Here is a 19,008-nt window from a genome sequence, read left to right as displayed (position 1 = left end):
TATCTTTTTGACCATGAAATTTTAAATTAGACATGTCTTTTTTTCCTCTTTTTAAACACACTTTCTGTGAGGCCTTTTTTATTTTCTTGTTCACTGTATTTTGTTTATGGATATTTCATATTCAAAACAGTAATAATCAACTGATATTTTATTTTTATTGCAGACCTGATTTTCTTTTTTTCCAGTTACTATTCCTTCAATTAAATGTATTACCTCATAGTGAAGGCAATGCAATATAATCTAGTTTCCATTTTAATATCAGGCACTTAAATTCTAACCAGTCTTGGCTATTACACAGGTCTTTTATGCCTTGCAAAATGCTGTACTGCTATCTGTGTTCGTATCTCACAGGCAGTGCTAATATTTATTAATCCATCTGGGCGCTGCCAGGCATCCTTCACCAAATATATCAGCCCTGGTTCAAGAAATAAGCACTCCCAGCTGTTTTCTGCCTTTTCTTTCACCTTGAGGTTACTGCCCTTCTTTCAGAGTTGAAAAATGAAGCGAGTACACACAACTCATCACTACAGGACAAGATCAGAAGCTTTTTCCTCTCAGGCAGATTAAAATAAAACATCTCTCTTTGCAGTGAATTATGTGTATGGTCCTCCCCAGCACTCCCCGGCATGGGGCTGTAGGAGTCAGCAGCTGAAGGGAGGCAATTCCTGCAATCATTTCTAAAGCGAACACGAGTCAATTCCCCATGTTGGCTATTTCAAACAATGAAAATAAATAATTTCAGTTCAAGCTTCAATATAATTTTTAATAGCTTTTCAGGGGCATGGCGTTTGTTTGTTTATTTGTTTCTTGTTTGTTTGTGGGGTTTTGTTGGTTTGGTTTTTTTGAACTGTACAGCACGTCAACATGAATTTTGTGTGCTAGCCCCAGCGCACTGTTGGCTCTGCAGGAGAGGAGGCTCGGCATGTCCTGCCCATCAGCATCCCACGCTCTCTGCACCGACCCACCCCGCTGGCACGGCTGCCGTGATCCTGCAGCCTTGGCTCTGCACCCAGGGCACGCATGGCTTCAGCCTCAAGGCTGAGGTAAGGGACAGCCTTCACCCACAGCCACCGTAATTCACTACAGCGCTCATCGAAATAAACAGCTCTAATAAACATAAGCAAGGAATGACTCCTTGGGGCAACACTGAGGCTAAAATACAAGAGAAATCTGAATAAAGAGACCAGCAGTGCAAAGCACACTGCAAAAGAAAAAGGCATGAAAAGATTTTATTGCCCAATACACAAGAGAATGTAAGAATTAATTCTGCTGAGGGAATAAGAAGGAAAGACACAGAGCAGTGCAATCATCTAAAATATGCAGCATTTTTCAAGGTGAATTTTACTCTGAAGCTCAGAAAAAGAATGGACTATTGCCTAGACCTAAATTGTTTTCTAATAACGATTTTCACCATAAAAATGCAGTGCTCTTTACTTTAAAAAATGGCAATTCTCCAGAAAGGAAACAGATCTGGATCCAGTCTGACTTCCCATTTGTATTAATAATGGGGTGAAAGCGGTTACAGAGTCAGTTATCTGTTTCCTGGAAGTAAGCAAGTAGCTTCTATTTTCAAGCTTTCTGAGGATATTTGCTTTTTCCATTTTTATAGCTTTGCAAAAGCAAGGAATGTTATTTTGAAAATGTTGCAATTATAACTTTGAACACATTCAATATTTATGCCATAAAATGCTATGTTTTGTACATACATACACATGCCACTCTACTCAACACTGAAAAAAAACATAAGAAAATAAATATTATAAATTTGAAATGGAATGAGCATAAGAACTCTCAAATATTACTTTCCTGGAACTTGTGCAAAAAATTTCCTGCATTACCTGTCCTCCATAATAAAATTCCTCAGAGTCATTATCTCCTTCAGAGTCTTCTTCAACTGTGCTGCTGTGTCGTGACTCCTTAAAGGAAAAGGAAAGTTAACAATGATAGAAACAATATGTTGACCTTGCATGTACAGATCTAAATGTAACTACAGGAATTATGCTTCTATGAATAAGCCCATAGCATCCTTTCTTAAGAGATCTTTTAGTATAATTTTTCCAGAGGACCTATTTTAAGAATAATGAAATATCACATGAAAAAAGCACCTAAAACAGGGTACATAAAAACACCTTGAATACATGTTGGAGAAATAATACTTGTGTGGTTAGAAACACAGCATGGTATTTTAAAGAACTGGATAATTCAGCAGACTTTGTGGGGATACTTCACTCTGTGCTTTTGCTAAACAAAGCCTAACTTTTTCATCAAGGCTGGTTCTGGATAGAGATCTTTTGGTGTGTCAGCAACCTACTACAACTTTATTTTACTTTATTCTCATAATTAAACCCTAATAGTTTCAGGAAACAAGTCCAAACATGGAATATCTTATGGTTCCTTCTGTGAAAACCTGACACTCTGCTGCTTAATTATTATTTTCAAGAGAAGTTCCATCCTGGTGCAGGGAAAGTTTCAAACTTAATTTTCTGAGCAGCTCTTCTCTGAAACAGTGAAAAGTAAGGATTAGAGAGTCCTATGCTTACCTAAGTAAAGCCTGCTCCAAATAGGCTGCTTTGTGAATAATATCAAGTAAACTGAACTGATCCTGGTACTGACTGCAACTCAGCATAAGATAAAATGTTATATTCTGTTTCCCACACTAGAGCCTTTACTTGTAACTATAAAATTGCTTGAGAGAGTAATTATTGTTTCCCACAATGCACGCGTTATTTCTAGGCTCTATGGTGACTAGTAGCCCCCAAAGAACACCTAGTAAAATTATCATTCTTCACTTCAACCTGAACATAATGCATTCAACCCCTTTTTTCTTACTCATGTTTTACACAGGCATGCCATAATGGAATAGAAATCAGAAATATTAATCAAAAAAGCAGAAGTTACCCTTAAATTCCACATCCATAAATGTCAGTAGGTATACACACTTATCACCAATTTCTGTGGTCAGATATTGTAATCCCATTTACTACCTCTGCCTCTAAATTCCTGCTCTATTCACTGTATGTATACGTACAATGCAAAGGTGTATTCACCCAATCTCATGGCAATTTCTGTCAAGACATGAAAAATAATTTCTGCTTCTACTTCACTGAAAATAGACAAAAAAACTTTAAGTCTTCTTTGTTTTATACCAAAATTACTTCAGAGGGAAGTATGTTTCAAAACAGAAATCAACTGAACAAAAATTCCACACAGGACTCTCACATTAGAATAGTGACAAGCCCATCATATCCTAACCAAACCTTGAACTGTCTAGCCAACAGAAATCATCAGTGTTAAGAGATTCTTTTATAAATGGGTTTTTCTCAGTACTTTTACATTTAAGTACCCTCATTCAACTAGAAACAAAATAGAACCTCAAACTCAGTCCACAAGAAGTTAACTATATTTCAGGCTTTTAAGGAAATGGGTAAATTCTTCCCACACTTGTTTTTCTTACGTTCACAGAGCATACACTGAATACAATGATGAGGCAGAAGAAGCAAAGTATTTTCAGTGCAGCTTTTCACGTCAAATGACATTTCATTTACTAAAAAACCCGATACATATAGCACCCAGGCACGCTCACCTCCCACTTCCCGGCTAAGAAACTCAGCACCCACCCTTACCAAAGGAAGACTTTAGGTCAAGCACCTGAAGTCCTGAAACACCCAACCCCTCACCTGAGGCAGGAGCACTTGGGTGCCCTCTCTGAGGCCAAGCCCCAAGTGTGGGCTTCCCCTTTGTGCCTCTTCTTCCTCAGTGAGAGTGTGCAAGAGGCACATGGCAGATGTGCACTAACACTCAAGACCCTGCTCATGGTGAAAAGAGTCCCACGGAGGTCTAGAGTCTGCAGTGGGATTGCTGGGGGATATTTGAAGGAGCCCTCAGGAGGAAGTAATTGAGATGTGGTCTTATGTGCCAGAGTAGGGTAAAAGGTAATGGAATCACTACCCACCTTTCCAGGACAGCTGTATATTTAGGGCCAAAAGAGTCTAAAAGTGAAACACCAAAAACATATTTCCTAGGATAGAAGGAGAATCTCTATCCCAACTAAGTGAATCGCTGGTTAATCCATTTATGAAACCCAGAGAAATATGGTAACATTCTAAAACATGTAAACATGCAAAGATTGAACAAGCACATTTTGATAGGAAGTCTATGCTAATTATTCATATTCAATTATTTTCTCTTGTTCCTTAAAATAATTTCTGTTTAGATATACATACAAGAAATACATACCTCTCCATTCTCCCTCTGTAATTTTGACTTTATGGATAAGCAATAGTTGACATCATTGGTTTTTCTTAATTCTTGAAAAAAGAAAAAAGGAAAACAAGGAACATATGTGTGGAAAAAAAAGTGAAAATAGTTTTGCATATGCAGACTAGGAATCCTTAGTTGCAATAGTAGAGTAATTAAGGAACAAAAAGTTACAGATATGAAATGCATCAAAGAGTTTACAATGCAACAGTCTAAAATTTGGAAGCCTCTACTTCCCAGAAGACTTTTTTAAAGTGTGAATAGAAACTCAGCTGATCCATATAGGATTTTTGGTTTTCCCAATTCGTGATTTACAATTTAGTGTCATTCATTAATTTAATATAATTTATAAAAGAATGAGAAATCAAACCCCTCAGGAAAACAAAACCTTCTATATAAAAGATAGGTTTTTACTGTATTGTAAATTACAGGCTTAATTTCTATTCAAAGTAAAGAAATATTTGCAAGTAAAATTTATCACAAACTTCTGATGATAATAGCAAGATTGTGTTTGTGTGCCCCTGCAATAACTTCAGTAAGATTATTCTTGATTTACATCAGTATTAATGAGATAGAGAGTGAAGATCATACTGGTCCCAAAGTAGAATTCAAAACAATTCTCTGTTATGCAAAAAAAGTCCTAAATAATAATAATAATAATAATAATAATAATAATAATAATAATAATAATAATAATAATAATAGTACAAAGTCAAGTGTTCCTATCTGAAAACCTGCCAGAATTAAGAGTACTCTTGCAGTTTATTCTGCAGCCTGAAATAATCAGAGAATTTGTCTGCTAGAATCTAAACTGCCTCCATGAAGTGTGTGCACAAATCTTTATTAAATACAATAAAAATGTGTCTGTATGTCTGACAAGTATACCCTTTCATGTATCAAGGCATGTACCTTTTTGAAAATAAGGAAATAATTTATAATGAGAAGGCCCCCAAAATCATTGGGAAAAAACAAATAATTTTTCTATAGCAGAATTTAGTGAAGCAGCTGAACCATTTCCTGAAATAATTCACCAGAGGCAGTAGCAGTTACAGACTGTTTCCTCTGCAGTGGTGAAGATTTAGTGAAGTTTTAAGCAAGTGATCATGAAAACTCATAATTGGAAAGTATTCAGCATCTCTAGCTGTATTCAAGGGGAATTGCTCTAGCTGCAAGACATTAAAAGCAAAAAATACATTCTGCACACAATTGTAGTGATCCCCAGAAGAAATATTTTAATTTCTTCTATTCTAAAATGTTGGACAACTTACTAGAACAAGCCCAGAGAAAACAGCAAACTGTACAGCTAAACTCTTTACCATCATATCTCCCTTTAAGTTCAGACAACATCTTTGCTTTCCTCCAAAATTATGAACTTGATAAAACTCCATAGATATAGGATTACCTGTAGCAATTTGGTGGAAAATTACTGGAATTGGCTCTGTTGTAACTAACACATCTTCATCGTTATCAGAACTGGAAACATAAGTGTTATCTACAAAAGAAAAACATTTTGCATGGTGAAGTTCCATTGTGTTTTGTCAGCCCCTTCCAATGTTTCCTATCCCAGATTTTTGTCACAAGGAACCACTCCCCAGATGCTTAAGGAAGCATCTACCACCTTCCTGGTGCGTTTGGATTTCACCCCTTGAAATTGTTAACAAAAAGAAAAATATTATAAGTACAGGAGATTCAGACCCAAACTTTATAAAGCAAAACCATAGAGTGTGATGTCATGGCTTTTGTGAATCACACCAAACTCTGCTCTGAACCAACCCATAAGGCTTAGGGTGGCCAACTTTTCCCAAAATTAATACTTGTTCTATGGTTTTTGCTATGTCTGACACCAAAACTCAAGCTACAGCTAATAAGCAGAGTGAAAGCTGCACTGAGAGCTGGATGTTAACAGCCAATTATGCCAAATACCTGTGCCTCATTTTGCCTAGTCTCATAAAGGTAACTTGAAGTGTCTTCAAATCTGCAGATAACCTTTCTTCACCCTGATTCAGGGAGAACAGAAATCCCTCCCACTTAACCTAAATGCATGAATATTATAACTATTTCACCAAATTTTCTTTAAAAATGTAGGGGTTAGACCAAGGAATGTGTCTGTTGGGTTTGGGGTTTTTTTTTTTGGTTTCTTTTTTCTCTTTCCAACTTAATGTTTCCTAACAAACACCAAGAAGCAGCGGGGTCTTCTGTACTGTCTGCAGGAGCTAATTTTGCATGTATTGCTGAAGTGGTCATGAAAGTAATGATACTTTGTTTTCTAATGGTCTGGGCTGAATTGAAACCTATGCTCTAGAGCAAAAAGGCCAACAACTAGGATAATCACAGATAAAGTGACTTATGTATTATCATTTTAAACACTTGTGTCCCACACCAGCAACGTGCACGAAATCACACGCAATTTTAGGCATACTGCTGCAGCCTCAAAGCTTTTGAGTGCTCCCAGTGAAATGTTGCAGGTGTTAACATTAACTGGGAGGAAAGTACAATAGTACAACAATATAATCCTTTGTACCACAGCAGCTCTTGGCCACCTTTCTCAAGAGGGAGCACGGGGCTGCGGCCGCTCCTCGCACGGTGCGCCAGGCTGGGCAGGGCAGCAGCGACACCCCATGCACAGATGGGTTTTCCTGGCTGCCACTGCAAAACAGCCTTTCTGCCACACTCACACCCATCTGCCAGCTCTGACCCTGCCCCACACCTTCGCCTACTCCCACTCCTGCGCTGTCCAGCGAGGCAATCCGAGCCCTGCCGTGACCCTGTTTGCATTCTCCATCTCGTCACCATCACGTCCGTGTCCACCTCGCACATACCACACAAGCACATCTGTTTCCCAGTTTTGGGAGTGAAAGTTACTTCTATAGAGTCTAATGAGCTGAGATAACTGAGGACATCATTTGGCTCTAAAAAGACCTAACACCACATACATGGAAGGGAGAGAGGGAATCATTGTGCTACAGCCTGTTGCTGTACAGAAAACTAGGAACAGAGTATGTTCTGTACAGCACAGACATACATATATGGAAAAAGGACTGCTCAGCTACGGGTTTTAGAGATTTTAACTGTATTTTTACGTCCATTGTCATTTTTTCTTGGCAGCTGGATAACATGACTTTCACTGACAAGCTGGTTTTTTTCTTTTGCTTTTCAGCAGCTATTTGGGGTTTTTTTTTCCTTCCATCGATATGATGAGACTTGAAATTAAGATAATGGCTTTGATTTGCTTTCTTCAACAACCTATTTCTAACACTTGACACCTAGGACTACTTACCCTCTTCAATGGAGGACACAGTGTCTGGACCTAGCAGAGGAATGCAGCAAACTGCAAGCTGCCAAACTGGTTCTCTCCATCTCTGCTGCAATCTATTGAAGTCTAAAAAGGTGTGTAACCCACAAATCACTGGGATAAAAGACTATAGCTATTCTACAAGTTGCTGTCCGCCAACACAAATCATTCTGAACATAAATTCATTAGCAAAATGCTTGCTGCACTGCTGGTTCCCACAGGAGTCATGGTACACTCATGCAAGTGGGACTGCAGTCTACTCAGGGATGTTATATTCTATAACTGCTCCTTAGAAGGATTATTTTCTCCAGTTGTGTCAATGTTATGAGAAAATTGTGATACTTTGCTGAAACTGTTATTACCTTCCTCTAAACTTTTCAGTTATGTTTTCACAACTCCAGCAATGGATATGTAACTTTTAGACATTACTGTTCCAACACTATTACCGTGAAGTCCTCAGTCTGCCTTTGTGAGCACATTTTTAGCTTTCACTCTTAAATATGAAACCTTCAAATACCTTCCATTATTGAAAGTTGTCACGTCACATTACGGTTTCCATAGGTACAATTTAAAACCCAGCTGCTTCTATTTGATGCTTCACTAAGTAATTCAGCAACAGCTACACACTGTTGTCAGTACCAAAGTGGTGATGCTGCATACATTACAGCAAAGCAGGCTGTGGGAGTATGTATACTACCCAAGGCTCTTCATTTAATATCCAAATTTACTTTTGGTTGTAGCATTTTAGCTGAATTGCATCAATTGCATCGTGGCCTAATGTCACCTACTTTCATATCTTTATTGCACACATTAGCAATTTATCAGATGATCAACTCTGGCAGCCTTGTCTTGGATTTACAAATCTGATCCACTCTGTACTACACAGTCTTAATCTACACAGGATAAAAGTCTGCTGTGGCTATGCACTAATGGACTTAAACCTTAATCCGTAAAGGTTTATCCTGTGAGAAATTTAATTTGAGAGCACATGCTCCTCTGAACTCTATCACCTTGCAGCAGTACTTGAAGAGCACCTTCCAGCTGAGGACATCAGCACAGAGCTTCCCAGACTTGACACCATCCACCCTGATATATCCCTGAAACCTCCCTTAAGACACATGTCAGAGAAGGAAGACACAGTCAGCAATAACATTAGGTTAGAAATTTAGGACAAAAAAAGGTGACAAATAATTGGGCTCACTGAGTCAAAATGAGTTTTTTTACGATCAAGGCTGCAAAATGGCAGAAAGTCCTTATTGCTCCCAACACACTGAACATCTCATCATCATAAAGCACACATATATCCTGCAAAAGCTTAGATGTGATTGAAGTCAGCTCTTCCAAAGGCCTGAAGGGCTGGATTTTAATCAGTAAACATGTACTGATTTACTCTCTGCTCCAAACTAACTACAGTGTGAAATGTTCAATTGCTATCTGGCGTGATGGCACAGAATATTCATCAGGTTTTAGGGACACTAAAGTCACTCAAGCTTGTAGGCTATCAGGACATGCTGGAAATAACACTCAGAAGGAAATTCTGAGGTCTATCAGACAGAAGAGTTGGCCAGGAAATGAGCTCCCATGTGCTGTGCAAGTAACTGTTGCTGTTTCAGTGGTTCAGCTTACCATTACCTTAGAAGTTCCCAGAGGTCAAATTTTGTGATATTTAATGGAAGAAACTGTTAATAACACACAGTGAAGATTTTTTTCAACTATTTGTCCCTCTGTTCATTGTCAGCTCAATGCAGTAACTAAATCCATTTATCACTGGTATGACTGCGCATTTTATGAATCTCAGCTTCTCCAATTTCTAAATGTTGAATAGACTAATAATATTCCCCTCCACAGTTTTTACTGGTAAAAAAAATAAATCTAATAGAGGTTTTAGCATTCTTTCACAGAATCCATTTTTTTTGGCACCACTGTTGATTTCTTTGTCTATCTGCTTCAAACACTGGTGTTTTGATGAGACATAATCTGCTGCTTATCAGCGAAGAAGATCAAAGTCACACTTCTTTAGAGTTTCTAAAAGAAACAATACTTCTTTGAGAAACATTTCAGAAAAGCGACAGATAAAGATCAAAAAAGGCCAGAGGGTTTCATATCATTCACGGTACTTATAGTGTTAAATAATCACAGGTGCACAATGTGGTGCAGTCCAACAGCACTACCATAAACCTTTACTTGCACAGCACCTGTCATCCCCACTTCCCTCTTCTGCTTCTGATAGCCTGTGCTGCCTGAAGTATCTGTGCAGTGTCTTTGTGAAGGAAACTGGGGAAATAGGCTCCCTGAAAACTTGCTTTTGTCGTTCTCTGCTTCTGTCTCCTACGAACAACACACCACGTGGAGACCGGCCGCGGGGTTGCACAAACGCCTTTGCCAGCCCAGCTCAAAGCGCGGAAGGGGGGCTGTGCTGGGCAGCTGGGAGCCCCTCTGTGAGCCAGCCCTACCAAGGAACTGCACGCGAGCGCTTGGCTCGGGCTCACCCCAAAGGCTCGGAGCTGCAGGCTTAACCTGGAGAGCACCAGCTGCCTCCTTAGGGCCTCCAGCACAAGGAACTGCTCTGCCAGCCCTGCGCCAGCCTCCTCAGAGATCCAGCTTCCTCCAGCATGCCAAAGAGGAGCTGGGCACTTTCTCACTCCTACCCCTGTTGGCACCAGCACCCCAAGCTACAACCTGTGAACCTGCGCTCTCACCCTGACCCAGCTGATAAATGATGCCTGAAAAGGGGAAGTGGCCGTGAAAATAATCTTAACTAATGGAAAATGATTAGTACAAGATGCACCCCGAAGACATCAACACCCTTTCAGATATTCTCATTTGTATATAGCAAACTGTGGTAACATGTATATGCATGTGTCACGGGCAAGGATGTTGCACTGTACCTGGGTAATCCTCAGAGACATGCACTGAATAGGACACACTGTAAAAAAGAAGAAAAAAAAAACAACAACAAAATTAGAAACAACAACATTAACTGCTGGCACAACACTTTTTCCTGCTCCTGTATTATTTTATGCTTATTTATAGCTTCCTGACAGTTTCCAGAACAGAAGGTAACATCTATTTTGAAGGCTTTTGAAGTGCTCAGTTGAAAATAAAAAGCGTCATGCCCAATTTGAAAGCTTACTTTGCTAAATTGGCATATCCTGATTTCAGTGTTCTTAAAAGGAGTATCAAGGCTGCATTATATTCCCTTTAGAGTAACATTTCACTTCTGATTTAAAAAAAAAGGTCACTCTTTGAACACCAGAACAAGAGAACTAGTAAAGCCCAGTTTTTTCCTCTATCTGGTTTCTGTAGTTGACTCAAGACTCAGCAGGACACCTTTCTCATTGTTGTACATTTCTGTTAGTTTCACCAAAGGATCTGGATGTCTTGGACTCCTTCCTTCCATCAAAACTCTTTATTTTACATAGTATCTATACCTTTTGTCAATCTGCTTTCAAATTAAAATTTGAGAGAGCCACAGTCACACTGAAGAGCAACTTCACTACGTGGATTCCCTGAATCTGTTTCATCAGAAAACAGCCACTCAGAACCACCATCCTGATTCTGCAGCTCAGTTACATCTTGTTTCCCTATGTTTCAGTGAGATCTTCACTCAACTCGCAGCTGAGAGCAGGACAAATAGGCGTGATGGTTTGCTCAGTCATCTAACTACCCACCAAGTCCTTCTGATTTTAAGTTTAGTGTCCATCTTAATTTTTGGAATAAAAACATTCAAATAGGAAGCCCACTGAAAGGTTTCTGTTGTATAATTCATATTCTCTCCAATTGTAAATCCTATATATTGTGTCAACTTACACATTTAAATAATATATGGTGTGGTCTCATCTCTGTAGTGAGTTAAGTCAAAGCAGGATAGTACAGTCTTCTTAAGAAATTTTGGCATGCATTGCACTTGCTGAAAAATTGTTGAAAATTGGTTCATACAATCTTTCTAAATGACATGAATACAGCTTCCATGTAGACAAGAAACTGAAGCCAGGTATGATTTTTAATGTTTCTCTCTCAAGGATTTCCATTAAATGAGTTCCACTTTCACAATCCAGTGACTGTAAGAGGCAATCAATTCCCTCACTTCCTTCTGCAAGTCGATCTATTAACACACAGCTCTCTCACCTGTTTCTGCACAGCATCTATTCTGGAATATTTTATGTACTGTTTGACTAAGACACAAAGATGTCTGTTTCTCCAACAGCAGCAAATGTTCTCACAAATTGAAGAAGAAGGAGCATTTATTACACCTGACCATGGATTTTGCCACACAGCTGCTGGTTAAAATCCCATCACTGTAAAAATTCAACATTTTATCACTTCTCTGGTTTAATTATGTTTTAGATATTTTGAATAGGCAGCATCTGTATCTCCTCATCTTGGAGTATTTTTCCTAAGGACTGGGTTATTTAAATCTAATTAATCTGTCACCATGTATAGCATCACTATTTTAAATAAGGAAATATTCCAAAATAAGGAAATGTTGTATCTCAGTGCAGTCATATATAGAGAATTTTGCTCTGTGATGCAGAAAAAAGCCAGAATACCCAGAAAAATTCCTGAGAACTTAACTGCATGCCTGTTCTCAGCAAACCCCATCTTCTAGAAACATTTTTAACCATGACTTCTTCCTTCTACTACTGAAAGAGGTAGTGAAAGAGCCTTACTTTATTTGACTGGCTGCTTGCACACCTCTTTGCTGCCTCCAGAATTTCTGGGTATGGGTTTATCCCAATATTGAGAACAAGAACAGGGACTGAAGGGTCCCCCAACCTCTTGAGTACAGATACTCAAAATTCAGCTGGGAAAAGACATCAGCAACCTAACCTAACTTTGAAGCTGCATTTGATTTCAAAGCTAACTTCTGCTTGGTCAATGTCTTCATGCGCAGATATCCAATGGAAGTGAGTTTTCTCTTCCTTTTTCTTCATCATGTGGTTAGCTCAGCCAGCAGCAGCTGTGGTGCTGCCAAACGGAAACTAGTGACCAAACAACATACTGTTTGTCTTGTGAGGAGGAATAAATTAAAAGGTTAAGGAAAATGCAAGCTAGAAATAGGCTCAAACCTGACTGTTCAAACTTGGGATCTGATCCAGAGCCCAGTGAATCCAGCAACGGGGAGAATAAATCCACTCCACCTCCCCCAGAGAGAGGTGGTAGTGTTTTGCTTCAGCTTGTCAACTCCTGTTAGTTATATGTGGATCATGGAAGCAAAAAGTGGAAATGAAACTACTGAACAAAACAAAAGTTGGATTTTTATCTGAGCTCTCCTCTGTGATTGTCACACACTTTTCTGCTCTCAGGATAAACTGCTTCCTATTGCCTGCACACCTGGTTTGTCAGAGAACAAGATATGCCAGGCAAACAAAGGTTTCCCAAGGGTTCCTGTCCTCCAGCCACCCAAGCATTTTCCCACTGACTTTAACAAGATTTAGAGCCAAGCCACAAACACACAACCGTGATGACTTACAGCACCTCAAACAGCACAGACTTCAGCGAAGATGCAGATGTTCAACACCTCTCAGTGTCAAATCCTCCCAAAGCCAAAGAAAGCCTTTCTTGAAGCAGCTTTTTCATTTAAGAACTCACAAATGCAACTGGAATTAATTTAGGCCTGGCCCTCATGTAGAAGTACAACACGATTATTCCAGTGAGGGAAATTATTTTTCCTTCTGGCAATGCAGCTCCTCAGCACACCCTTATTGCAGTTACTAAATACAGCTTACAGCAGTATAATTTATTCCCATTCCCATAAACACGTTCACCATTGCTCATTCAGTTATATTGCTTTAGCTACAGGAACAGTTAAACTCCTGGGTGTAAACAAAGCCTCCATGATGGTGCTGTTTCTGTTTTACTCTGACCCTCTACAGAGGACATCCTGCAATACATATATTTCTGAACCCCTAAGCTTAGAACAAGCTTCATACTTGAAATGGCCTAGTAAAATTTTTTGTTATTTAACAAATTGTAAAGTACTACAAGAGAAATTAATGGGAACTGTCATGTTTCATGTTTTTAATGTAAACTTCTTATTGCTTAAAATAATATTAACATCGATAGCCTTGGCTTAGTAACAATTTTACTCACAGGGGCCTCATTGCAAGAATTTTCCAATGTGTTTTAACCATATCTATTTCTTCTACAGAAAAATTATTATGCAAGAGTTCATCTCCATTGGAGAACTAATTCATCAACCAGATGGGTATGCACCACGTAATTGCTATTTTTTAAATTAATCTTTCCCAACTGAATACAAAATAAGCAGATTCATCTTCATCTGACATTACTACAATTTCTCAAAGCTAGTTAAAAAGGAGTAGAAAGTCTTAACTGATTATACTCCCAGGCAAAATGTTACCCCAAAACTCCATCTCCAGGGCAAAGGAAAATACTCAGGAAAACAGAAAAAGAGAGCAAAGCGAAAGTTACTGCAGCAAAGCACATTCATAAAAGGGAAACCGACCAGCTTCACCTCCCTATATCCATCTGTAAGATTGCTTCCTGAGCCTTGAACTGCAGTTTTACCCATCATGATACGAACCCCATAATCAGATACACATCCTAAAGCCATACCAGCAATGCTGCCTCTGGGATGCAGCTTCCCGTCAGTTTCAGGTTATCAGCTCCATGCCACCCATTGTTTCTCTCTAACAAAGAAATCCTTTAAGCTGAACTTCCAGCTGTTTTGCACAGCAGGAACAGTGTGAAGCATCTGGTGCAAGTCTAAGATTTATGCCTATGGAATAGTCATGACAATTCAACCAGCTCTGTCCCATAGCAACAACTGACTTACTGCCTTATTAAGTGTGGAGATTGTGATCTAGTTTTTATTCCAGTTTTAGTCATCTCTATTAGAGCCAGATCTCTATGTCCTAATATTTTTTCTACCAAATTTGATGAAGAAAGAAAACAAGATTATTTTTCATGTGGAATCTGATGGTAATGCCAATCTGTAACAAAATACAAAAGAAAGAGTAAATAGGACTTAACCATAATACATCTGAAGCTACAGAATTCAGAAGAGATTTTGTTTATGATACATCAAGATCTCAGATCTAGCTCATCAATGATGTAATGCAACCAGCACAAAATTTTATAACTAAAGAAGGATACTAAAGCTCAGCAAAGCAAGCTATGGATAAACCTGAAACATGAAATGTTACTGTGGTATTGAGTATATGCCAGAGTCAGGTTTTGAACAAGTTGGTGAAATGAAAAAAATATGACTGAATCTTTCATACAAAAGAAAAAAAAATTATGCTGGTGACAACTTTGGGCCAAAGGACCTCTTTAATGATCTACATACTATTTCTGAAAGTACATCATATACACAACATGCTTTTACTCTTTTCTGGGTGAAACTGTAGAAAGGAATAAGATATAGCTCAGAAGATGCAAGTGGAATTGTATTCTTTCACCACTTACTAGCTATGAACTCACAACATTCTTACATTTTCAGTATCTGCACACAATATGCCACAGCAGAGCAACATTGCATGAACGTTCAATAATTATACAGTAAATATTTCTATCTTCAAATTTTTGTTTTCTTGTCTTTGAAAATGCTTACAAATTCTTCAGGGGATTCCTATTACTATCACAGCCTTTAGTGTCCTTTTCTACTTCAATAAGACCAGCATTTGATCCTGAAACCAGACCATTCATATTGCTTTGCTTCTGACCAGCCTTTGTCCTCAAACAAAATAAAACTTGTTCCAAAAAGCCTTTCACCATGAACACAAGCCACTCTCAACACTCTCTATTCTGAGATCCACTTTGAAACCTTATAACCTGACAATAAATCATATCACAAATACAGGGTAGAAATTATGATTTTTTGAAGACAAACTGTGCGATTGCACCCAAACAAAACTTCCAAATAGCATTTCTGAAATAGATGACCTTTGAAGAAATGCCTTGAGAACAGGTAGATGAAGGCATTTAGGTATTGACCAGATGAACATCTAGGGTACACTATTTACACAAAAAATGGGATTCATTAACAGAAAAAAAAAACCAATTTTTTTTGTTGTAACTCACCTTAGGTGAATTAGATTATGTGAAGAGAAGTACAATTCAAAACTAATATTTAAACACACTGCAAAAGACACCAATGTCAAGCCATTCTTCCAATTTGTGTGTAGATTACATGCATGCAAATAACAGCAGAAGAGACTTACAAGCCAGAAGCACCAATTTTCAATGGCAAAAAGGTGTCTCCTGTTTGATGGGCACCACCAAAAAACAAGTCTTATAAAGTCACAGCCTGGAGAAAACCATTTCATTTTATGTTGAAAACAGAGCAAACAAAATAACCTTAACAATAAATGATAAATAAGGAAAAATTACTACAGCTATGACAAAGAAACTTAATTAAACCTCTCCATTTGGTGTTCACCTGCCACAAGTATGAGTGAAAGATAAATGTCAGGTTTTTCAATAGATTATGAACAAGTAAATTAGCAAGACACTCCATCACTTGGTATATATGAGTGCTGTGCTGAGAAATACTTCATTACATTTCAGTGGAGCTCTTAAAAAAAATAGAAGTATGATTTCCACTCTGGAGCTTTTAAAAGATTGTATCTCACTTAGCACACATCAGCTGAGGAAATGGTCCACTGAAGCTCATATTCAGAAACAGAACCATGGCAGCATTTTGCATTTTCTTACCTGGCAGATTTTGTAAGCAACTCTTGCTAGTATTCACTTTTGTCTCCAGCAAAAAATAATGGAGACTTTTAGAATGTATTTATAAATGTACATTTACAATTATATAACACAAATTTTGTTCTGCTTCTTCATTAAAAGGGTGATTAAGCACTGGAACAGACCCTCGGAAGTATTCAAAAAGTGTATGGATATGGCACTTGGGAATATGGTTTACTAGTGAACATGGTGGTAATGTGTTAAGAGTTGTCCTTGATGATCTTAGAGACCTTTTCAAACTTCAGCTGTGCTATTAGTCTGTTACATATGACAGAATCACAGCAGGGGCCAGACCAGAGGGGACCACAGTGGGTCATCTGGTCCAACCTCCCTGGCCAAGCAGGATCACCCCAAAGTACAAGGCATAGGATTGTGTCCAAATGGCCCTTGAACATCTTCTTTATAGGAGACCACACAGCCTCTCTGAGCAACCTGTGCCAGTGCCTGGTCACCAGCACAGAAAACAAGATCTTTCTCATTTTCAGGTGGAATTTCCTGAGCATCAGTTCCTGCCCCGTTGCCTCTTGTCCTGTTGCCCGGACCTGCTCTGACCCCAGCCTGTGGGCACTGACAGACACTGATGGGGCCCCCTCTCTGTTGTCTCTTCTCAAGGCTGAACAGGCCCAGCCTCCTCAGTCTGTCCTCATAACAGAGATGCCTTGATCATCTCTGTCATCTTCCACTGGAGCCACCCCAGGAGTTCCACTTTGTCTCTCTGGTCCTGAAGAGCACAGAACTCAGCACAGCTCTCCAGATGCGCCTCACCAGGGCTGAGAAGAGAGGCAGAATCACCTCCCTAATCTGCTGACAATGTTTTTCCTAAAGCACCCTAGGTTACCATTGTCATTTTTGTCTACAAGGACACACTGCTGTCCTGGCTTGTGGACACCAGGACCCCCAGGTCCTTCTCCACAGGAGAAGAGGGTGACCAGCAGGTCAGCCCTGAGCCTGTACTGACACCTGGGGTTATTCCTCCCACAGGAGGAATAACAGGAGAAATGCTGGACTAACAGAATAAATGGATAACAGATGGACCAACAGAATAAACAGGAATAACAGAATAAATGCAGGACCCTGCATTTGTCTCTGCTGAATTTTGGATTGTTCTTCTCTGCCTACCTCTCCAACCTGTTGGGGTACCTCTGAAGGGCTGCAGAGCTCTCTGGGGTATCAGCCACTCCCCCCCCCAGCTTTGTGTCATCAGCAAACTCCCTGGGGAGGCATCTGCCCTTCCTCCAAGCCACTGATGACATTAAACACCGCCAGGCCCTGTACTGACCCCGGGGTACCCCGCTGGTGACAGCACACTGTGGCACTGATCACAACCCTCTGGGATCAGCTCTTCAGCCAGCTCTCCCGTCCAGCCCACACTCCCTGACCTTGCCATGAAGGTATTGGGAGAGACAGTGGCCAAAGCCTTGCTAAAGCTGAGGGAAACAATAAAAAAAGTTCACAACACTTAGAGAATCCACGAATACTCTTAGGCAGTACAAATCAGTGTGTGCTGCACTCCACTCACTCACAATACCCTTACAATAAAGTCTCAGTAATGTGACAAAACCATAAACAGCACTAAGTAAATGTTTCAGAAGCATAAAACACTAACCACAAAGTGATGTGTAGCTCCAAACACACTGACAGACAAACAGTGTTAGAGTCACAACCGTTAGAAACATACAAGACAGCCTATCTCATAATACGCTTCTGGAAATAAAAATTTGCAGAAGGTTTTTTTAAAATACAAATAATTATACAGGCTTTTGTTCTTTCACATGGGGAAATAGCTACCAAAGCACAAGACTTCTACCTTTTTTTAAAGCAGTGATTTTAAAACTGATGCCATTAAATAGACTAATGATTAGTGAAAACCAATTTTATATTCTGGGAGAAAGCATCAGAAGCCACAAATGAGACAAAAATTAAAAGGAGGTGGACTTGTATGTGCATGTATTTGCACAGCTATGAAAAAAGTGACTGTCAGTCAAGCATAGAAAGAATAATCTCACAATATTAAAGACTGGTTTATTTTCTTTTACAGAATTTAGAACTTGAACTAAATACCACTGAAGTCCAAGGGAGACTGTAGTACTTGTCAAAGAAGATTACAGGCAAGTTACACAGAAAATAAGAGACTTCTGGCCCCCTACCACACTTCTGTTATTTTCTAAAAACAATTACTTCCTTGCTTTGCTAAAAATTTTGGTATGTATTCCAAAGGATGCAAATATTTTTGAGCACTCTTTTTCTTTTTTTTTCATTAATATTTGCATATTGCTACACAACTAGATTGCCAACTATTTCACATCCATACCATTTTCTAGATTCTTTACTGAAACCATCTTCATGGTTTTCTAAACGCTTTCTGAAGTACCCTTTAAAATGCTTTGAATGCACATGTCTGCATCTCAGCAATTTTTTTTACAGATATTCAGGCCACCTTAGATCTCCTGAAACACCTCAGTTCAATGAGTTTCTGTATTCTTTGTGATCCAACAGCTGATGACCCAGCATTAATCACAGCTATTTTTTGCTGCTAGATAATAGACAGATACCCATAAAGAATTGAAATTTGTGCACAAGCCCCCTTCACCACACATCGTAACTCCCCATGATGCACCAGCAATAATACAGAAAAGAACAACAAGTGATTCTGAGTAATCTTTTCCTCTGGATGATGGAGAATGTGCGTGTGCGGTGACATACGAAAAGTCCCAAGCACATCTATTGATGACAGATCAGACCTA

General features: G+C 39.1%; 1 protein-coding gene across 1 annotated transcript in view; it reads right to left on the bottom strand.

Annotated features, from left to right (window-relative positions):
* PARP8 (poly(ADP-ribose) polymerase family member 8) overlaps positions 1-19,008 on the bottom strand; it is a 120,159-nt gene that overhangs the window by 54,980 nt on the left and 46,171 nt on the right. Inside the window, exons 3-6 of the mRNA XM_074533642.1 lie at positions 10,438-10,475; positions 5,660-5,749; positions 4,237-4,307; positions 1,839-1,916 (exon numbers count right to left, since the gene is read on the bottom strand). Coding sequence (XP_074389743.1) covers positions 1,839-1,916; positions 4,237-4,307; positions 5,660-5,749; positions 10,438-10,475 — 277 coding nt within the window. The remainder of the gene's footprint in view (positions 1-1,838; positions 1,917-4,236; positions 4,308-5,659; positions 5,750-10,437; positions 10,476-19,008) is intronic.

This window comes from Zonotrichia albicollis, chromosome Z, assembly GCF_047830755.1.
Source record: "Zonotrichia albicollis isolate bZonAlb1 chromosome Z, bZonAlb1.hap1, whole genome shotgun sequence".
NCBI classification, from domain to species: domain Eukaryota; kingdom Metazoa; phylum Chordata; class Aves; order Passeriformes; family Passerellidae; genus Zonotrichia; species Zonotrichia albicollis.
This window is presented reverse-complemented; position numbering and strand designations above follow the sequence as displayed.